The sequence below is a fragment of the Oryx dammah genome, unplaced genomic scaffold (genome assembly GCF_014754425.2).
Source record: "Oryx dammah isolate SB20612 unplaced genomic scaffold, SCBI_Odam_1.1 HiC_scaffold_15, whole genome shotgun sequence".
NCBI classification, from domain to species: domain Eukaryota; kingdom Metazoa; phylum Chordata; class Mammalia; order Artiodactyla; family Bovidae; genus Oryx; species Oryx dammah.
The window spans coordinates 36,083,126-36,106,187 of NW_024070199.1; the positions used below are offsets into that span (position 1 = coordinate 36,083,126).

General features: G+C 43.3%; 1 protein-coding gene across 1 annotated transcript in view; it reads left to right on the plus strand.

Moving 5' to 3' along the window:
* LOC120874066 (pregnancy-associated glycoprotein-like) overlaps positions 1-6,168 on the plus strand; it is a 30,525-nt gene extending 24,357 nt beyond the window's left edge. The window contains exons 2-6 of the mRNA XM_040255190.1: positions 1,594-1,793; positions 2,634-2,750; positions 4,225-4,369; positions 4,457-4,555; positions 6,016-6,168. Coding sequence (XP_040111124.1) covers positions 1,594-1,793; positions 2,634-2,750; positions 4,225-4,369; positions 4,457-4,555; positions 6,016-6,168 — 714 coding nt within the window. The remainder of the gene's footprint in view (positions 1-1,593; positions 1,794-2,633; positions 2,751-4,224; positions 4,370-4,456; positions 4,556-6,015) is intronic.
* Positions 6,169-23,062: the final 16,894 nt, after the last annotated feature.

Sequence of the window (23,062 nt, forward strand, 5' to 3'; positions counted from 1 at the left end):
GGTAATGTGGAAACCAGAAGCTGCTGGCCCTGGGAGCAACTGCTGCTCACAAAACAGATGCAGGACCAGCTGGAGGTGTTTATCCTTCCGAAAGTCCCCTAATGGCTGTAGGTCTGCCTGGAAGGACTCTATCCTTGGGGAGACAACGCCCCTGCCTACACAGAAACTCTTCGTGGCTAACCCAGAGAGTGGCTTGGGGTGTGGATTTGCAGCTTCTTTGCCTATGAAGAGCCGAAGGTTCATTATGGTGTGAGCTGAGAGAGATGGGGGAAAAACACCCACTTTTATATTCTCAGACTATACTAGGAATTTTCGTGGTGATAACTTGTTCAAAGTGAAAGAGTTAATGAAAATCCCATACTCTGGTCACCTGCTGCAAAGAGCCAACTTATTGGAAAAGACCCTGATGCTGGGAAAGATTGAGGGCAAGAGAAAGGGGTGATAGAGAATAAGAGGTTGGATGGCACCTCTGACTCAATGGACATGAGTTTGAGCAAACTCTGGGCAATAGTGAAGGACATGGAAGCCTTGTGTGCTGCAGTTCCTGGGGTTGCAAACAGTCAGACATGACTTAGCCACTGAACAATAAGAAACTTGTTTAATCCTAAAACAAACCTACACAGCAGGTACTATGATTAACTCATGATATAGATGAAAGAACTGAGGTGCAGAGAACAAAGTCCTTGCCAAGGTCACACATGTGCTAAGCAGGTGAGCTGGGCTGGCTAGTCAGGACTCAGGCAGGTGTGAGGTATTTGGGGAGAGGATAAAACTGCTTGGGACCCTGGGGGCAGCCCAGGGCTTCAGGTATGCAGACAGGAAAAGCAGGCCACAGATGTGAGAGGGGCCTGATAAGTGGGTTCTCACTCTCGAGGGTCTTTGAGAGTCTAATAAAAACTATAGTGTGCCTTCGCAAAATGTCTGAGTATTCCACACTCCCTGATCCTGCCACACACGTGTTCACGTATATCCCCAAAAGTTAGTTTCCCAGGCAGAATTTTCATAAGAACCCTGCCAGTGACATTGTATAATGGGCTTCTGTCTTCTGGGCAGATGCAGAATCCACAATGCACTGCAATGAATTCAGTCTGTTTCTGTCCTCAGATCATAGTAATATTGAAGAGAAGACTACCCTGCTTTCTACTCATTTTGTCCACAAGGGGGAACTATTCAATCCTGTCCTGAGTCTTGGTTGCCCGACCTGTACAGAAGGCGTGAGACCAATCTGATTCACTCAGATGGTGTTTGCGGGAGAAGCAGGTGTTGTTAAAATCCACAGCCCCACACAAATGGAACCCCAGTTCCTCTCCCAGCTTGGTCTAACTGTTTGAGGCCAATGCAGGGCAGAGCCAGGCCTCAGGTCCTTTATGTGGGAACACTCTCCTCTCCTGGGCTTCCCTTATGACTCAGCTGGTAAAGAATCTGCCTGCAATGTGGGAGACCTGGGTTCGATCCCCGGGTTGGGAAGATCCCCTAGAGAAGGAAAAGGCTACCCGCTCCAGGATTCTGGCCTGGAGAATTCCAAGGACCATATAGTCCTTGGGGTCACAAAGAGACATGACTGAGCATCAAAGTTACTCTCTGCTCCCACAGATTGGGAATCTTCTCCACTTCAACCAGACCTTTACCCTGAGCCAGAAGCTATCCAAAGATTTTTTTCAAAATGTACCTTTTGATGGCATCCTGGGCCTGGGCTTCCCCAGCCTCGCCATCCAAGGAACCACCCCACTCTTTGACAACCTGAAGAACCTTGGACTTATTCCTTACCCTCTCTTTGCCTTCTACTTGAGCAGGTAAGTCTGAGATGACAAACACCCTCTCCAAATCAGCTGAAACATGCTTTTACTTGCATGAAAAGTTATAGACCACTTGAAGGCAGTGGCTTGGTTTAGGGGGTAGGGGGAAGGGGGAGAGCAATGGAAGGTGTCAGGGTACAGGTTGGAGGAAGGGCATCTGGATTTGCTGTGGATTTGATATGGAAAGAAGGAGAGGAATGGTGGGAATATTTCCTTTCTCACTAACATTGCACCAGGAGCCCAGGACCAGCTACACAGTTTGCTGGAGCCAGTTGAAAATGGAAATGCATGACCCCTTGTTCAACAAGTGTTAGGAATTTCAAGAGAGGGTAATAGAGCTTGGGGCTTGCTGAGTGTGGGGCCTCATGGGTTTGATCCCCGGGTTGGGAAGATCCCCTAGAGAAAGGAAAGGCTACTCACTCCTACCAATCAGTGTAGGTCATAGGCCAGTGATGCCAATCCTGGGTGATGCTGAACCCATGCCGTTAGTGCCTTTGGGTCTGGAAGTTTTGAAAAATGAAAGGCAAGGCAAGGGGGATGCCAGACTCCTCTAGCACGGAGTCCTCTGAGGGGATCTCTGAGCACTCAGGTTGTGGGAGGGGACCAGGCACTTTTCAGAAGGTTGGGTGGTCAGAGCCAGGCCAGGCTTCAAACTTCTGTGGCTCTGATTAGATGGTGACAGACCTGGGTCAGGTACTCAACCCCTCAGTTCCTCAGTCTCCACATCTGTAAAATGGGGACCATGGTAGATGGTCTCTGATGGTGGAGAAGCACAGACCTCAGACAGTGCTGGCATTACTCTCCTCCAAAGATCCCCTCTCTTACTTCTCTCAACAGCCGGAGGGAGAATGGCAATGTGCTTATGTTTGGTGGGGTGGACCACTCCTACCATACAGGAAAGCTCAACTGGGTACCAGTGACCCGAAGCCACTACTGGCAGATAACCATGGGCCGGTAAGCCTCACCCTCCGAGGGTCAGTCCAGCAGTGTTCCCACACGTGTGGACTGACACGTGTAGACACACACAGATTTAACACAGACAGTCTCACACACAGACATGTCCACCCACAAAGACAAACATAGAAACACTCTCACAGGCACACATATAAAGATACACACACGTGGCCAGATGCAAGCACAGAGACACGCAAGCACAGAGACACACAGGCACACACACAAAAAGACACACACACACCACCCAAGGGACCATAACACCCTAGGCCTTCTGACCAGCCCTCTGCCAGCGTCCTGAAAGGGTCCAGAGGGGCCTGTGCAGCTTGGGAAAGGCTGGACTCACTGCACTGTGAGGCAGGCAGCATGGTTAGAGGACCTGGCTGTGTGGTGAAAAGAGGATCAGGAAGAATTTCACCAGCGTGAACAGGGTTGTGTTCAGATGACCAACTGTCCGGGGTTGCCTGGGATTGAGAAGGTTCTTAGAGCACAGAACTGCTAGTTTAAAAACAGGGAAAGTCCTGGACAAACAAGGAAAACTCGTCTCCATAGAGAGAAGCTACCTAGCAGTGGAGAGAGGTTGGCTGCAGTCTTGAGACCTGAGGGCATCTCTTACAAAGAGACCCACTGTGGGGCAAGGCTTGTTTCAGAGAGAATCAGGGAGCTGGGATCCAGGAGTGGCCTGAGAACAAGGGGCAGTAATTGATGGCATTCTGTGTGATACCCTCAGACAAAAGCTTTCCTGTCCTTTGGAGCCCTCTGGGTTAGCTTGAGCATTCCCTGGCTGGGGCCCTCAGTGTCTGAGCCAGATGAGGGGCTGGTGTTGGGAGACAACCTCTCCCAAGGCAGCTTGTGTCTCCCCCATCACCACTCCAAGAATCTGGAGCCCCAGGGAACCTCCATCTTCACCATGTGGGTTGACCCATCGTTGATTGGTCAGACACCAGATATAAGTCTCTGGTGTTCTTCATTCATTCACTCAACAAACGTACACTTGCATTGCCTGTGTGCTGGGCACTTGGGGGAGGCACTGAGGATACAGCTTGCCCTCACATCTCGTGAGGCAGATGCATGTGAAACGAGGCACACACACAGTGAATTACCACCTTGGTGCCTGCTAGACACGAGGAAGAGTCTACAGAGACTGAGCAAGACCGGAGCCTGATCTAGTCTGGGGTGAAGACTTCCCTGACAAAGCGACAGTTAATCAGGGACCTGGAAGATGCGGGGAAATTAGCTAGACAAAGGGGTTGGGGGTCTTCTAGGAAGGGCAACCAACAGGTGCCAAGGCCCTGAGGCCTGAAAGAGACGGAGCATTCGAGAACTGAAAGCAAGTCAAAGTAGGGGGCATGACCAGAGCAAAGGAAAACAGCGAAGGCAAGAGCTGAAGGGCTGTTCAGGAGAAGATCAGGGAGGGGCAGTCGTGGGGGAGACTTCAGAGTGACCGTGGTGTCCGCTTTGTCCCACTTTCTCTCAGCATCTCCATGAACGGGAAGGTCATTGCTTGTAAACACGGCTGCCAGGCTATTATGGATACTGGGACTACATCCCTGCTTGGCCCAAGAAGACACATCGCCAAAATCCAGAGGCTCATCCGTGTCAGGCCCTCTGGAAGTCTGCAGGTGAAGGGTCGTGCCACAAGGTCGCTCCCAGGCTCCCCAGACAACAAGGATCAGCTGAGCTGACCTCTCTCGCTCTTTCTCTAACAGCACACAGTTCCATGTAACATCACCAGCACCCTGCCTCCTCTCATCTTCACCATCAAGGGCATCGACTACCCAGTGCCCGCTCAAGCCTACATTTATGAGGTGAGGGGCCAATCCTGAAGGCTAGTTCTCAAATCTGGGACTTGCAGGAACCCTTGGGCTGCTGGTGGGAAGAGGGCGCCCTCTGCAGGCCAAGTCAAACCATTGCAGATGCTGCTGTGCCCCTGCGGCTGGGCCAGCGCCTCCCACAAAACCAACCACTTGAGAGTGAAGGGCAGTCTGGGACATCCAGCCTCCTGAAATAAATGTGGAGACACCATTCTGTGCTGGCCTGGTGGGAGTCACAAGGAGAGGGGAAGACTAAAGGCCTCAGTTTCAGTTCAACCAGAGACCTCAGATGCGTGAACACGGAAAGTCAGCTCTAGCAATCCCTGAAATATACCAAGTGACAAGAAGGATGGCTGGGGACAGTCCCAGTGTGCTGTGCCACCATAGGGGTTAAGAGTTTCCCTTCCAATCTTGAAAGTGTCCATGTTGGGATGATATTTTACATGGTAACCCTATTCCTTAGGTGCAACTTCCCCTTGCTAAGCCCCAGCGTCCCCTTGGTGAGTTGGGGTACTGACCCCTCTGTGGGGAGGTGGGTTATTAAGATGAATAAAGACTACACAGTGACTGCTCAGCCCCAGCACAGGATGGAGGCTTCATGTCATCTCCCTGTGGGCTGATGGGCTCAAAGAAGGCTTTGAGGAAGAAAGAAAGCTTCAGTAATTCTAAACCCTCAGCCTCATGGAGGAATGAGGAAGCCTGCTTGGGTTGAGGCAAATCTATACCAAATTCCATGCAAATGGAACCCCAGGGGCCTGGGCAAAGGGGCACCGGGGACAGATTAGGGGTGATGAGGGCTACAGACTCGGGGAGCATCATGGTAAGTCACCCAACCCAGCCTGGAGTGGCCAGGGAGGGTGAGGGTGTGTCGAAGAAGACTTAGAGGGCCTGAGTGAAGTCTTAAAGACAAGGGTTGTGAGGATCAAGGAGAAGAAAAGTCATTCTCTGCCGAGAAAAGGGTGAGCTGAGGTCAGAAGGAAAGGAACAGCAGAGTGTGAGGGAACTTTGGGCCATTCTTCTTTTTTTTTTAAATTCATTGAAGTATTGTTCATCTAAAATGTGTTAAATTCTGCTGTACAGCAAAGTGGCGGTTACACATATACATATACGTATTTTTCATATTTTTTCCATTATAGTTTATCATGGGATATTGAATATAGTTCCCTGTGCTATACAGCAGGACCCGATTGTTTATCCATCCTCCCTATATTAGTTTGCATTTGATAATCCCAGATGCCCAATTTTCCCCTCCCTCACCCCCAGGCTTCATAGAAACCATAGGTGCTTGGCCTTTCTTGTTCTTGGGTGAACCCCGACTCCTGCAGCTCCTAAGAGACCCACTTGATTCTTATCAAAGGAGGGATATGAATCTGAGAAGCTTCCAGCTCTCGATCTTGATTGGGGGAGGCAAGGAGGGGCTCAGACTGACTGGTGTGTATTTCCCTCTCCCCCAGAGTTCTCAGGGCCTCTGCTACAGCACCTTTCAGAATGACAAACATCATAACAACAAGGTAGAGACCTGGGTCCTGGGGAACGTCTTCCTGAGGCTGTACTTCACAGTTTATGATCGGGAAAAGAACAGGATTGGCCTGGCTCCTGCAGTGTAAGTCCAGGCTGCTACAGGAATCAATCAGGCTCACACCAAACACACACTCACTCACATGTAGGGCACTCTGGCTCAGGGATGCTGGTAAACTGTGCTTCATGCTCTGCAAAGCCCTCGTCTCAGGAAAGAATAAAGGATTTTGGGATTTCCTTGATGACTCAGTGGTAGGGAATCCACTTGCCAATGTGGAAGACAGGGGTTCAATCCCTGATGTGAGAATTTCCCACGTGCTGTGGAGCAACTATGCCCCTGCGCCACAACCATTGAGTCTAGGAGCCTGAGTCTGGGAGCCACAATCACTGTGCCCAACAAGCCACAGCTACTGAGGCCCAAAGGTGCTCTAATGCCTGCCCCGCAACAAGAGAAGCCATCACAGGGAGAAGTCCACACACTGCAACTAGAAAGCAGCTCCTACTAGCCACAATTAGAGAAAACGGAAGCCTGAACAGCAAAGAATACCCAGCACAGTCAAAAATAAACTAAGTAAACAAATAAAATTATTAAAAAAAGAAAGAATAAAGATTTCATCTCAATGGTGCTGATATGAATGGGGGCCTCTCTTTGGGTCAGGGGGTGGCAGTGCATCATACCCAGACAGGGCCTAAAATCAAGTCTGAACCACAAGTGAGAGGAGCCCGACTCCAGATGGACTTCAGGAAAGGGGAGATTTATTGGAAGGATACTGGGGATCCAGGATGCAGGATCCAGAGCAGATCCAAAGATCTGTGATTACTGTTCAGTCATGAAGTCATGTCCCACTCTGTGCGATCCTATGAACTGCAGCACGCCAGGCTTCCCTGTCCACCACCCACTCCCGGAGTTTGCTCAAACTTATGTCCATCAAGTCAGTGATGCCATCCAACCATCTCATTCTCTGTCATCCCTTTCTCCTCCTGCTTTAGTCTTTCCCAGCATCAGGGTATTTTCTTTTGAGTTAGCTCTTCACATCAGGTGGTCAAAGTATTGGAGCTTCAGCATCAGTCCTTCCAATGAATATTCAGTCCTTAGGATGGACTGGTTGGAACTCCTTACAGTCCAAGGGACTCTCAAGAGTCTTCTCCAACACTGCAGTTTAAAAGTGTCAATTGTTAGGTGCTCAGCCTTCTTTATGGGCCAGCTCTCACATGCATACATGACTACTGGTAAAACCATACCTTTGACTATACAGACCTTTCTCAGTAAAGTGATGTCTCTGCTTTTTAATACACTGTCTAGGTTTGTCATAGCTATCCTTCCTAAGAGCAAGTGTCTTTTAATTTCATGGCTGCAGTCACCATCTGCAGTGATTTTGGAGCCCAAGAAAATAAAGTCTGTCACTGCCTCCATTGTTTCCCCATCTATTTGCCATGAAGTGATGGGACCAGATGCCATGATCTTTGCTTTCTGAATGTTGTTTTAAGCCAGATTTTTCACTTTCCTCTTTCACTTTCATTAAGAGGCTCTTTTGTTCCTCTTCACTTTCTGCCATAAGGTGGTGTCATCTGCATATCTGAGGTTATTCATATTTCTTCCAGTAATCTTCGTTTCAGCTTGTGCTTCTTCCAGCCCAGCATTTCTCATGATGTACTCTGCATATGAGTTAAATAAGCAGGGTGACAATATACAGCATTGACGTTCTCCTTTCTCAATTTTGAACCAGTCCATTGTTCCATGTTCAGTTTTAACTTTTCCTTCTTGACCTGCATACAGGTTTTTTAGGAGGCAGGTAAGGTGGTCTGGTATTCCTATTTCTTTAAGAATTTCCCACAGTTTGTTGTGGTCCACACAGTCAAAGGCTTTAGTGTGGTTAATGAAATAGAAGATTTTCTGGAATTCTGTTGCTTTTTCAATGATCTAGTGGATGCTGGCACTTGATGATCTAATGCCACCATTTTCAGTGATCTAATGGATTTCTGGTTCCTCTGCCTTTTCTAAATCCAACTTGAATATCTGGAGGTTCTTGTTTCATGTACTATTGAAGCCTAGCTTGGAGAATTTTGAGCATTACTTTGCTAGCGTGTGAGATGAGTGTGATTGTGTGGTAGTCCGAACATTCTTTGACATTGCCTTTCTCTGGGATCAGAGTGAAAACTGACCTTTTCCAGTCTTGTGGCCACTACTGAGTTTTCCAAAGTTGCTGGTGTATTGAGTGCAACACTTTCACAACAACATCTTTTAGGATTTGAAATAGCTCAGCTGGAATTCCATCATCTCCACTAGCTTTGTTTGTTTTGATGCTTCCTGAGGCCCATTGACTTTATACTCCAGGGTGTCTGGCTCTAGGTGAGTAATCACACCATCGCTGCCCATCTTGGTGTCTCAGCTCTGGCTGACTTCTGACCCCTGCCCACTCCTCCTTCCCCCTTCCCTCATGTTCTCTCCAGCCTCAGGTGCGGGTGGCGGCCGTGGTAGCTGCTTCCTACCTGGACGACCTGGATGGGGCAGGGGCCCAGGAGATGGTGCAGCTGCTGGGAGGGCAAAGGAGGTTGAGAAAGGGGCATCACAGAACCCATGCTGCCTTCCAGGCTGACGTGTCTCAGGCAGAGGCTGCTGGAGCAAGCGCAGGTGAAAGCGAGATGACCTTGCCCCTTTAAAGCCCTAATGTTGCCTCCACTGCCCTCAGCTCTACACGGGTTTTTGGTATGTAACCTCCCCCTTCCATAGGCCTGCTCTTCCCGCCATCTGTCATTGTGTCTTGTGCGGGATGAATTTCTGGTCCGCATGTCTGAGGACGACTGGGACAAAGTCATAGTTATTCTTTACCCATAGGGAAAGTCAAGTGGCCAGTCCATTGGCTACCCACCAACTGTGTATATGGCATTTTGTTAAAATTTCTTGCTTTATGACCCGATAAAACAGCATATAACTCAGCAAATTGGCTACTTTAAACTTCCTCAGTATTTTTCATCAGTTTAATAGTGACCATATTATATGCCACTGCTTTTCAACAGCAAATAAATTCTATATATTTAAGTGATCCATCAGTATCACCATGCACACTGTTTTTCTTGTGCTGTTAAAGAGACAAAGGGCTTTCCCCAATTACAGGTGACTCAGTTATCTCAGGGCAATTATCCTCTTTCTCAAGGCCTTTAGTAGGAATTTAAAATTTTCTTCATGTAAGGCAGCAAACCCACGTGTCCCAGGTTTGGGTAGATCCTGAATATATCATATGATTTCCATTTTATTATCCTGGACTCTTGGGCTTGTCCAGTCCTGTGGCTTTAGGGGGAAACTTTGTATGCATCTCATGATTGTCACCTGTCTCAGTATTACAATGTGATCTATAGTCAATTGTTTCGTATCAAAGTCCAGTAACAAGCCAATAACTGTTTCCCAAAGGCAGCGTGAATTCTCCTCTGTGTGATTGTGCTCAGTTGTGCCCAACTCTTTGCTACCCTTTGGATTGTAGCCTTCTAGGCTCTGTGCATGGGATTTTTCCAGGCAAGAATATGGGAGTGGGTTGCCATTTTCTCCTCGAGGGAATCTTCCCTACCCAGGAATTGGAACTCACGTCTCATATATCTTCTATGTTGAAGGCAGACTTTTTTTACTGCTTGTTGTAGTTCAGTCACTCAGTCATGTCCAACTTTTGGCGACTCTATAGACTGCAGCATGCCAGGCTTCCCTGTCCTTCACCATCTCCCGAAGTTTGTTTAAACTCATGTCTATCACGTTGTTGATGCCACCCAACCGTCTCATCCTCTGTCATCCCCTTCTCCTCCTGCCTTCAATCTTTCCCAGCATCAGGGTTTTCCCAGTGAGTCAGCTCTTTGCGTCAGGGGGACATTGTATTGGAGCTTTAGCTTCAGCATCAGTCCTTCCAATGAATATTCAGGGTCAGTTTCCTTTAGGATTGACATTGCAGCAAGGTTTGATCCCTTGCTGTCTGAAGACTCTCAAGAGCCTTCTCCAACACCACAGTTCAAGAGTATCAGTTGTTCAGTGCTCAGCCTTCTGTGTGGTTAAACTCTCACATCCATACATGACTCCCAGAAAAACTGTAGCTTTGACTATATGGACCTTTGTCAGCTAAGTGATGTCTCTGTTTTTTAATATGTTGTCTAGGTCCATCATAGCTTTTTTTCCCAAGGAGCAAACGTCTTTTAATTTCATGACTACAGTCACCATCTGCAGTGATTTTGGAGGCCAAGAAAATAAAGTTTTTCACTGCTTCCATTTTTTTCCCCCACCTATTTGCCATGAAATGATGGGACTGGATGCTATCATTTTAGTTTTTTGAAAGTTGAGTTTAAGCCAGCTTTTTCACTCTCTTCTTTATCCCTCATCAAGAGGCTTTTTAGTTCCTCTTCACTTTCTGCCATAAGAGTGTCATCTGGATATCTGATGACACTTATTGATATTTCTCCCAGAAATCTTGATTCCAGCTTGAACTTCATCTAGCCAGTGTTTCACATGATGTATTCTGCATATAAGTGAAATAAGCAGGGTGACAATGTACAGTCTTAACGTACTCCTTTCTCAGTGTGGAACCAGTCTGCTTTTCCATGTCCAGTTCTAACTGTTTTTTCTTGACCTGCATACAGATTTTTCAGGAGGCAGGTAAGGTGGTCTGATATTCCCATCACTTTAAGAATTTTCCACAGTTGTGTTCCTCACAGGCAAAGGCTTTAGCATAATTAATGAAGCAGAAGTAGATGTTTTTCTGGAATTCCCTTGCTTTCTCAAGGATTTAGTGGATGTTGGCAATTTGATCTCTGGTTCCTCTGCCTTTCTAAATCCAGCTTGTACATCTGGAAGTTCTCGGTTCACGTACTTTTGAAGGCTAGCTTGAAGGATTTTGAGCATTACCTTGATAAGCCTGTGAAGAGTACAATTGTGTGGTTGATTGAACATTCTTTGGCATTGCCCTTCTTTGGGATTGGAATGAAAACTGACCTTTTCTGGTCCTGTGGCCACTGTTGAGTTTTCCAAAGTTGCTGGCGTATTGAGTGCAGCACTTTAACAGCATCAGCTTTTAGGATGTGTGCCACTGAGTCACCATAATAGTAAATTCTCCTGTCCTCTGGAAAGGAAGCCCAAAGGCACTCTTTCCCTTGCAGTTATTGCCGTAAGCTCCAATTAGCATACAATTCACTCATAGACAAATGTAATTCAGCGTCACCAGGTGGTAGTGGCCATAAATCTAAAACAAGCTGGATTGCACTATTAGCAACATTGGAAGTCTGTTCTTGATTGTCAGCCCAGTGAAATTCATACTTTTTTTCTAATTACTTTGCACAGTGGACTTAATATTTGGCTCAAGTGTGTAATATGTTCTTGCCAGAAACCAAATAGCCCTAAAAAATTTTGAGCCTCCCTTTTCTTTCTGGGATTTTAAAATTCCATTATCTTTTGTTTAACCTTAGGTAGAATCTTTTTATGTCCTTTAGCCCATTGTATACCCAGATACTTTACAATTTGGACAGGTCCCTGATTTTTGGAGGGATTAATCTCCCATCACAATCATCCCAGTATCTCCCCTCAACTTCCACTTTGGCTATCGACAGATGGACTTTCTTTTTGTTTACCTTACTGAGGCACTTGTGATATTTAGCTTGTGCAAACTTTGCAGTGGCTTTTTCAGATATCAGCTGGAAAGTGGAGACTTGGTTAGCTAAAATATAATTTCGCTATTGTAACACAAAAAATCATCTTTGCAACTTGCTTAATTCTTTTTCCAGTTTTCACTTCTCTTCAAGTGATTATAATTTGGATTCATGCATCGTATGGGAGGCAGAGTGGAGAATCCAGCCTCTGCAAACCAATGAGGTACACTCTTGTTCTTTCTCAGTTGGCAGGATCTAACAAATATTCAATAAATTCTAAAGGTTCAGCTTGCATTAATTTGAGGTCCCAGTTCTCAGACAATTCAGTGGATCTACCCCATTCAGTAGTCAACAAGCATTAAAGCAAGACTTCCCATCTGGAAATAACAACTTAATTAATCTTAACCTCTTTCTGTTTAAAGAGTGGCATTTGGTTTCATGAATCCTGATCACAGCACTAATCACTGATTTCCCGAAAGTTTTCTTCCATTTTAGGTTGATAGAATCTAGTAACAAAAGAAATCAGTTGTCACACACAAATAAACAGTTTTAACTTGTTATAAATTATTTGACTTGTTTTGATATACAATTTTCAAAAGAAAAGAAATAGAAACAATAGAGAGAAGTAATAGTATGCACATCACCAAACTGGGCCAAAAACCTGATCCAGACCTGAATAGCACTCGGAAGGCCCAAATGACAGCAATCTGGGGTCCCAATTGGTAAAGGGTCTGAGCAATGTGTCCACCCCATGAGTGAGATTTCAAATTGCAGTTTTTGGGGTTCCAGCTTATAATTTCAGCCCGCAAACTGATATTATCATCAGGTGGTGTGGAATAATGCAACTCTGGTTTTCCTTCAACTTTCACAATGCTGTTTCACCTTGTAAGTCAAGGTTTTCCAGACCCTGGGAGGCTGGCCAGGCCTCCAGGGGCCCAGGAAATTCCAGGAAATTGCTTCTCTTATCTAAGATGCTACTTGACATACTGGTAGTAATTTGTGTACCTGCAAGTAAGCATGTAATCCAGGCCTGATTCAAGCAAAGTTAGATCTGTCAGAGGCAGCTCCTCTACTTCTGAAACCTAAACAAGACTACCTCCCCAATTTAACTTCCCTAACAGCATCACATTTCTTCCAGTATTGAAAGTGTGAAATTATAATAGTGCTCTATCTAGATCTTTGATGCAGGTTGACATCATAGAGGCCCCTGATCTGTACCATCTGTCCCAGTACCTAAAGCCACTCAAATGTCGGTAGACTGCTCTTGAAGTCTTCACTTTAATTTTTGAGTCTTTTCCTCCTAGTCATCTCCTCTCCGATGGAGGACAGCAATGCACATCTTGTGATGTGTCTAGGGAGACCACATGAGATAAGGAATGTCTAGCATGGCCCCCACCATCTACTTTTATCATATTATTAGCTGTGTTTTCTCTCCAAGTTGGAAAGAGTCTCCCCATGCTTAGATAGGTTGTGTGGTTCAGTTTGGCTTTCAGCCAAGCCCCAAAGAAATGATTACAGTAGAATTTTCTGTATTTTGAGAATTTTCCAAGTCTACTCCCTACAGATGCTGATGGAGGCAAAGATTTTATCAAGAGGACGTATTTCTTATCAGACCATAGTGGCTTAAAAGAGAATATTAGAGCAGATTAGAGCATATATAACTAGGTAATCTTCAGCACCACTGCAAGCTCAGACCTTGATCTTCCCTGAGTGCTTGGACCCAGGAAAGAACCATGAAGTGGTGGTGGCCCTCTCAGACTGCATAGTCATGTAAGTAAGGGGCTGTCAATTGGCATCATCTCTCCTTCTGGGACTTTTCTTGTCGTCCTTTTATTCTTTCACCCAGCAGGGTTAGAAGGAAATGTAACCATTTCTTGATAGTCTTAAAGTTCAACTCTCCCTTATCGATAAATCCTTTCCCATGGGCACTGTGGGGCCCAAGGGTCTTGGGGTAGGCCTGAAGGTTTGCATATCTGTTGGGGTTCCAGTTACATCATGACTTCTATGAAAATGGAACTTCTTGGAATTGTTCAGTGCACAACATGTGCAACTGTGTGTTGTGTCCTGTGAAATAGCATTTCTTTGTTTTTGGTTTTAGGTCTTCTCTCTGCTCTCTCTTCACAGCTGTGTGTATGTATCTGTGTTTTCACTTCTGCATCTCTCTCTTTCATCCCTCCACATTTTGGATGTCTGTGCATACAGAATGCTCAGAGGTTTTTTCCTTTTTAAAAAGTTCTTCCTTGCTTCTCTAGTGTCTCAACTTTCTTAATTCATTCCACATCTCCTGACTTCCTCTCTGAGCACTCTCTTCAGCTTGACCCGGGGAGAAAGATCAGGAATACTACTTCTGGGCTGTTTTATATCTAACAAGCATCGCAACCACAGCCAAGTCACAAACTCCCTGCGTTTGAGATTCCTCCCTTGTAAAAAGAGGATAATGATCCTGCTTCTACCTCCTTGCCTGAGTTTCTTTCTTTCTTTAAAAATATTTTTGGTCATTAATATATTTAGATTTTTCTCTCAAAGAGCAAATCAGTGGTAAATCAATAGTCTAGAGTTTCAATTTCAGGTACCTTTCTTCACTTTTTATTAAAAATTGTGAGATATTTGGTTACTGAGTGAAGAGGGTTCTTGTTTCATTCTGTTTTTCTCCATTTATTTCAAATCTTGGCTAAAACTGTTCTTAAGAGTTACCCTGAGATCTAGGGTAGGTTACATTCCCCTCTTCTGTGTCTTCATATCACTTATAATATTGTGCAGTTTTTAAGGGATCTTGATACCATGCCAGGCGTTGCTTATTTAGATACAACAGAGATAAAATATTTCTTAACTGAAGAAATTGATGCTTAGATAATTTGTGATTCTTGAAAATTCTTTGGATATATTTAGCCACATATTTTCATCCAAGTCATTTTCTTTCTTTTTTTTAAAATTTAAATTTATTTATTTTAATTGGAGGCTAATTACTTTACAATATTGTATTGGTTTTGCCATACATCAACATGAATCCGCACAGGTGTACACATGTTCCCCATCCTGAACCCACCTCCTACCTCCCTCCCCATATCATCTCTCTGGGTCATCCCAGTGCACCAGCCCCAAGCACCCTGTATCCTGGATCGAACCCAGACTGGTGAATCGTTTCTTACATGATAGTATACATGTTTCATTGTCATTCTCCCAAATCATCCCACCCTCTCCCTCTCCCACAGAGTCCAAAAGTCTGTTTTATACATCTGTGTCTCTTTTGCTGTCTCGCATACAGGGTTACCATTACCATCTTTCTAGATTCCATATATATGTGTTAGTATACTGTATTGGTGTTTTTCTTTCTGGCTTGCTTCACTCTGTATAATTGGCTCCAGTTGGATCACAGCCATTCTAACTGGCGTGAAATGGTACCTCATTGTGGTTTTGATTTGCATTTCTCTGATAATGAGTGATGTTGAGCATCTTTTCATGTGTTTGTTAGCCATCTGTATGTCTTCTTTGGAGAAATGTCTATTTAGTTCTTTGGCCCATTTTTTGATTGGGTCATTTATTTTTCTGGAATTGAGCTCCAGGAGTTGCTTGTGTATTTTTGAGATTAGTTGTTTGTCAGTTGCTTCTTTTGCTATTATTTTCTCCCATGCCGAAGGCAGTCTTTTCACCTTGCTTTCAATTTCCTTTGTTGTGTAGAAGCTTTTAATTTTAATTAGGTCCCATTTGTTTATTTTTGCTTTTATTTCCAGTATTCTGGGAGGTGGGTCATGGAGGATCCTGCTGTGATTTATGTCGGAGAGTGTTTTGCCTATGTTCTCCTCTAGGAGTTTTATAGTTTCTGGTCTTATGTTTAGATCTTTAATCCATTTTGAGTTTATTTTTGTGAATGATGTTAGAAAGTGTTCTAGTTTCATTCTTTTACAAGTGGTTGACCATTTTTCCCAGCACCACTTGTTAAAGAGATTGTCTTTAATCCATTGTATATTCTTGCCTCCTTTGTCAAAGATAAGGTGTCCATAGGGAAAGTCGCTCAGTCGTGTCTGACTCTTTGCAACCCCATGGACTGTAGCCTATCAGGCTTCTCAGTCCATGGGATTTTCCAGGCAAGAATACTGGAGTGGGTTGCCATTTCCTTCTCCAGGGGATCTTCCTGACCCAGGGATTGAACCTGTTCCCACATTGTAGGCAGACACTTTACCCACTGAGCCACAAGGGAAGCCTAGTGAGGTGTCCATAGGTGTGTGGATTTATCTCTGGGCTTTCTATTTTGTTCCACTGATCTATATTTCTGTTTTTGTGCCAGTACCATACTGTCTTAATGACTGTGGCTTTGTAGTGGAGCCTGGAGTCAGGCAGGTTGATTCCTCCAGTTCCATTCTTCTTTCTCAGGATTGCTTTGGCTATTCGAGGTTGTTTGTATTTCCATACAAATTATGAAATTATTTGTTCTAGCTCTGTGAAAAATGCCATTGGTAGCTTGATAGGGATTGCACTGAATGTATAGTTTGCTTTGGGTAGTATACTCATTTTCACTATATTGATTCTTCCGATCCATGAACATGGCATATCTCTCCATGTATTAGTGTCCTCTTTGATTTCTTTCACCAGTGTTTTATAGTTTTCTATATACAGGTCTTTAGTTTCTTTAGGTAAATATATTCCTAAATATTTTATTATTTTTGTTGCAATGGTGAATGGAATTGTTTCCTTAATTTCTCTTTCTATTTTCTCATTATTAGTGTATAGGAATGCAAGGGATTTCTGTGTGTTGATTTTATATCCTGCAACTTTACTATATTCATTGATTAGCTCTAGTAATTTTCTGGTGGAGTCTTTAGGGTTTTCTATGTAGAGGATCATGTCATCTGCAAACAGTGAGAGTTTCACTTCTTCTTTTCCAATCTGGATTCCTTTTATTTCTTTTTCTCCTCTGATTGCTGTGGCCACAAACTTCCAAAAGTATGTTGAATAGTAGTGGTGAAAGTGGGCACCCTTGTCTTTTTCCTGACTTTAGGGGAAATGCTTTCAATTTTTCACCATTGAGGATAATGTTTGCTGTGGGTTTGTCATATATAGCTTTTATTATGTTGAGGTATATTCCTTCTATTCCTGGTTTCCGGAGAGTTTTGATCATAAATGGATGTTGAATTTTGTCAAAGGCTTTCTCTGCATCTATTGAGATAATCATATGGCTTTTATTTTTCAATTTGTTAATGTGATGTATTACATTGATTGATTTGCAGATATTGAAGAATCCTTGCATCCTTGGGATAAAGCCCACTTGGTCATGGTGTATGATCTTTTTAATGTGTTGTTGGATTCTGATTGCTAGAATTTTGTTGAGGATTTTTGCATCTATGTTCATCAGTGATATTGGCCTGTAGTTTTCTTTTTTTGTGGCATCTTTGTCAGGTGTTGGTATTAGGGTGATGGTGGCCTCATAGAATGAGTTTGGAAGTTTACCTTCCTCTGCAATTTTCTGGAAAAATGTGAGTAGCATCGGTGTTAGCTCTTCTTGAAAGTTTTGGTAGAATTCAGCTGTGAAGCTGTCTGGACCTGGGCTTTTGTTTGCTGGAAGATTTCTGATTACAGTTTCAATTTCTGTGCTTGTGATGGGTCTTTTAAGATTTTCTATTTCTTCCTGGTTCAGTTTTGGAAAGTTGTACTTTTCTAAGAACTTGTCCATTTCTTCCAAGTTGTCCATTTTATTGGCATATAATTGCTGTACTAGTCTCTTATGATCCTTTGTATTTCTGTGTTGTCTGTTGTGATCTTTCCATTTTCATTTCTAATTTTATTGATTTGATTTTTCTATCTTTGTTTCTTGATGAGTCTGACTAGTGGTTTGTCAATTTTATTTATCCTTTCAAAGAACCAGCTTTTGGCTTAATTGATTTTTGCTATGGTCTCTCTTTTTTTTTTTTTTTGCATTTATTTCTGCCCTAATTTTTAAGGTTTCTTTCCTTCTACTAACCCTGTGGTTCTTCATTTCTTCCTTTTCTAGTTGCTTTAGGTGTAGAGTTAGGTTATTTATTTGACTTTTTTCTTGTTTCTTGAGATATGCCTGTATTGCTATGAACTTTCTCCTTCAGTTCAGTTCAGTTCAGTTCAGTTCAGTTCAGTTCAGTTCAGTTCAGTTCAGTTCAGTCACTTAGTCATGTCCGACTCTTTGTGACCCCATGAATCACAGCACGCCAGGCTTCCCTGTCCATCACCAATTCCCGGAGGTCACGCAGACTCACGTCCATCAAGTCAGTGATGCCATCCAACCATCTCATCCTCTGTAGTCCCCTTCTCCTCCATCTCCCAATCCCTCCCAGCATCAGAGTCTTTTCCAGTGAGTCAACTCTTCGTATGAGGTAGCCAAAGTACTGAAGTTTCAGCCTCAGCGTCATTCCCTCCAAAGAAATCCCAGGGCTGATCTCCTTCAGAATGGACTGGTTGGATCTCCTTGCAGTCCAAGGGGCTCTCAAGAGTCTTCTCCAACACCAGAGTTCGAAACCATCAATTCTTCGGTGCTCAGCCTTCTTCACAGTCCAACTGTCACATCCATGCATGACCACAGGAAAAACCATAGCCTTGACTAGACTGACCTTTGTTGGCAAAGTAATGTCTCTGCTTATCATATGCTATCTAGGTTGGTCATAACTTTCCTTCCAAGGAGTAAGCGTCTTTTAATTTCATGGCTGCAATCACCATCTGCAGTGATTTTGGAGCCCCTAAAAATAAAGTCTGACACTGTTTCCACTGTTTCCCCATCTATTTCCCATGAAATGATGGGACCAGATGCCATGATCTTCGTTTTCTGAATGTTGAGCTTTAAGCCAACTTTTTTACTCTCCTCTTTCACTTTCATCAAGAGGCTTTCTAGTTCCTCTTCACTTTCTGCCATAAGAGTGGTATCATCTGCATATCTGAGGTTATTGATATTTCTCCCAGCAATCTTGATTTCAGCTTGTGCTTCTTCCAGCCCAGCGTTTCTCATGATGTACTCTGCATAAAAGTTAAATAAGCAGGGTGACAATATACAGCCTTGATGTACTCCTTTTCCTATTTGGAATCAGTCTGTTGTTCCATGTCCAGTTCTAACTGTTGCTTCATGAGCTGCATATAGGTTTCTCAAGAGGCAGGTCAGGTAGTCTGGTATTCCCATCTCTTTCAGAATTTTCCACAGTTTATTGTGATCCACATAGTCAAAGTCTTTAGCATAGTCAGTAAAGCAGAAATAGATGTTTTTCTGGAACTCTCTTACTTTTTCGATGATCCAGCAGATGTTGGCAATTTGATCTCTGGTTCCTCTGCTTTTCCTAAAACCAGCTTGGACATCTAGAAGTTCATGGTTCATGTACTGCTGAAGCCTCGCTTGGAGAATTTTGAGCATTACTTTACTAGCGTGTGAGATGAGTGCAATTGTGCAGTAGTTTGAGCATTCTTTGGCATTGCCTTTCTTTGGGATTGGAATGAAAACTGACCTTTTCCAGTCCTGTGGCCACTGCTGAATTTTCCAAATTTGCCAGCATATTGAGTGCAGCACTTTCACAGCATCACCTTTCAGGATTTGAAATAGCTCAACTGGAATTCCATAACCTCCACTAGCTTTGTTCATAGCGATGCTTCCTAAGGCCCACTTGACTTCACATTCCAGGATGTCTGGCTCAAGGTGAGTGATCACACCATTGTAATTATCTTGGTCGTGAAGATTTTTTTTTGTATAGTTCTTCTGTGTATTCTTGCCACCTCTTCTTAATATCTTCTGCTTCTGTTAGGTCCATACCATTTCTGTCCTTTATCGAGCCCATCTTCGCATGAAATGTTCCCTTGGTGTCTCTAATTTTCTATAAGAGATCTCTAGTCTTTCCCGTTCTGTTGTTTCCCTCTATTTCTTTGCATTGATCACTGAAGAAGGCTTTCTTATCTCTTCTTTCCTTTTACTAACCCTGGGGTTCTTCATTTCTTCCTTTTCTAGTTGCTTTAGGTGTAGAGTTAGGTTATTTATTTGACTTTTTTCTTGTTTCTTGAGGTATGCCTGTATTGCTATGAACTTTCCTCTTAGCACTGTTTTTACAGGGTCCCACAGGTTTTGGGTTGTTTTGTTTTCATTTTCATTTGTTTCTATGTATATTTTGATTTCTCTTGATTTCTCCTGTGATTTGTTGGTTATTCAGCAGTGTATTGTTCAGCCTCCATATGTTGGAATTTTTAATAGTTTTTTTTTCTCCTTTCTTCTTTGAGATCTAATCTTACTGCATTGTATTCAGAAAAGATGCTTGGAATAATCATAATCCATTTTTTTTGAATTTACCAAGGCTAGATTTATGGGCCAGGATATGATCTATCCTGGAGAAAGTTCCATGTGTGCTTGAGAAAAAGGTGAAATTCATTGTTTTGAGGTGAAATGTCCTATAGATATCAGTTAGGTCTAACTGGTCTATTGTATCATTTAAAGTTTGTGTTTCCTTGTTAATTTTCTGTTTAGTTGATCTATCCATAGCTGTGAGTGGGGTATTAAAGTCTCCCAGTATTATTGAGTATTGCTATTCCTGCTTTCTTTTGGTCTCTATTTGCGTGGAATATCTTTTTTCAGCCCTTCACTTTCAGTCTGTATGTGTCCCCTGTTTTGAGGTGGGTCTCTTGAAGACAACATATATAGGGGTCTTGTTTTTGTATCCATTCATCCAGTCTTTGTCTTTTGGTTGGGGCATTCAACCCATTTATGTTTAAGGTAATTATTGATAAGTATGATCCCATTGCTATTTACTTTATTGTTTTGGGTTCGAGTTTATACACCCTTTCTGTGTTTCCTGTCTAGAGAATATCCTTTAACATTTATTGGAGAGCTGGTTTGGTGGTGCTGAATTCTCTCAGCTGTTGCATGTCTGTAAAGCTTTTGATTTCTCCTTCACATTTGAATGAGATCCTTGCTGGGTACTGTAATCTGGGCTGTAGGTTATTTTCTTTCATCACTTTAAGTATGTCTTGCCATTCCCTCCTGGCCTGAAGAGTTTCTATTGAAAGATCAGCTGTTATTTGTTGTTTTTTCCCTTGCTGCTTTTAATATTTGTTCTTTGTGTTTGAAATTTGTTAATTTGATTAATATGTGTCTTGGGGTGTTTCACCTTGTGTTTATCCTGTTTGGGACTCTCTGGGTTTCTTCGACTTGGGTGATTATTTCCTTCCCCATTTTAGGGGATTTTGCAACTGTTATCTCCTCAAGTATTTTCTCATGGTCTTTCTTTTTGTCTTCTTCTTCTGGGACTCCTATGATTTGAATGTTGGAACGTTTAATATTGTCCTGGAGGTCTCTGAGATTTCCTCATTTCTTTTAATTCATTTTTCTTTTTTCCTCTCTGATTCATTTATTTCTACCATTCTGTCTTCTACTTCACCAATCGTATCTTCTGCCTCCATTATTCTACTATTTTTTGCCTCCAGAGTGTTTTTGATCTCATTTATTGCATTATTCATTATATATTGACTCTTTTTTATTTCTCCTGGGTCCTTGTTAAACCTTGGTTGCATCTTCTCAGTCCTTGTCTCCAGGTTATTTATCTGTGATTCCATTTTGTTTTCAAGATTTTGGATCATTTTCACTATCAATTATTCAGAATTCTTTATCATGTAGATTCCCTATCTCTTCCTCTTTTGTTTGGTTTGGTTGGCATTTATCCTGTTCCTTTACCTGCTGGGTATTCCTCTGTCTCTTCATCTTGTTTATATTTCTGGGTTTGGGGTGGCCTTTCTGTATTCTGGCAGTTTGTGGAGTTCTCTTTATTGTGGAGTTTCCTCACTGTGGGTGGGGTTGTACATGTGACTTGTCAAGGTTTCTTGGTTAGGGAAGCTTGTGTCAGTGTTCTGGTGGGTGGAGCTGGATTTCTTCTCTCTGGAGTGCAATGAAGTGTCCAGTAATGAGTTATGAGATGTCAATGGTTTTGGAGTGACCTTGGGCAGCCTCTATATTGAAGCTCAGGGCTGTATTCCTGTGTTGCTGGAGAATTTGCATGGTATGTCTTGCTCTGGAACTTGTTGGCCCTTGGGTGGTGCTTGGTTTCAGTGTAGGTATGGAGGCGTTTGATAAGCTCCTGTCGATTAATATTCCCTGGAGTCAGGAATTCTCTGGTGTTCTCAGGATTTGGACTTAAGCCTCCTGCTTCTGGTTTTCAGTCTTACTTTTACAGTAGTCTCAAGACTTCTCCTTCTATACAGCACCATTGATAAAACATCTAGGTTAAAGATGAAGAGTTTCTCCACAGTGAGGGACACCCAGAGAGGTTCACAGAGTTACATGGAGAAGAGAAGAGGGAGGTGGGAGTTAGAGGTGACCCAAATGAGATGAGATGGGATCAAAAGAGGAGAGAGCAGGGTAGCCAGTAATCCCCTCCTTATGTGCGCGCCATAGTCTGGACTGCTCAAAGATGTTCACGGAGTTATACAGAGAAGAGAAGAGAAGAGAAGAGGGAGGAAGGAGACAGAGGTGGCCAGGAGGATAAAAAGGGGGAAATCAAAAAGAGAGAGACAGATCCAGCCAGTAATCAGTTCCCTAAGTGTTCTCCACTGTCTGGAACACACTGGTGATTCACAGAGTTGGGTAGAAAAGAGAAGGGGAGGGAGGAGACAGAGGCGACCTGGTGGAGATAAAGGAGAGTCCAAAGAGGGAGAGAGCAGTCAAGCCAGTAATCTCGCTCCCAAGTAAAAATGGGTACTGAAGATTGGGTTCTTAAAGGTACAAAATTGATAACAAATACTAAAAAGCAAAGATTAAAAATCTAGAGTAGAGGTTGGATTTTCAAAAATACAATATTAAAGAAAAGAAGAAGGAAAAAATAAAACAAGACAAAGTCACAAAAATTATATATATAAAAATATATATGAAGTTTGCTTTAAAAAATAGGGTCTTTTTTGTTTTTGCAAAGTAATAGTAAGTTATAAAAATGAAAATTAAAGGAGTAATAGAGGATTTAAAAATTAAAAAAAAAAGAATGGTCGTAAAAAATATCTAGGACTTTCTCTGGTTTTGTTGTGGGCAGTGTGGGGTCAGTTCATTTTCAGATAGTTCCTTGGTCCAGCTTATATTTCTCAAGATCTATATGCCCCTTCCTATGTGGTTGGTACTAACTACAGGGTTTTAATCTATTGCACCTGTCACTTCCAAGGTGGTTCCCTCTGTTTTTAGCTTCTTCTGTTTGCTGGTCTCTTCAGTGTCTGGTTTCTGCCCTAACACAAGGGGGGTGGTGGTGGACACTTTTTTTAGGGTCACTTGTTCAGTCGTGCTGTGGGGAGGGAGGGACGGGGCAAACAAATAACACTTGTGTGTGCTCGTAGTATCTCAGCCACAGTGGGCCTGCCTCTGCTCACAGCGCGTGTGCCTTCCCTGCCCACACTGCTCAG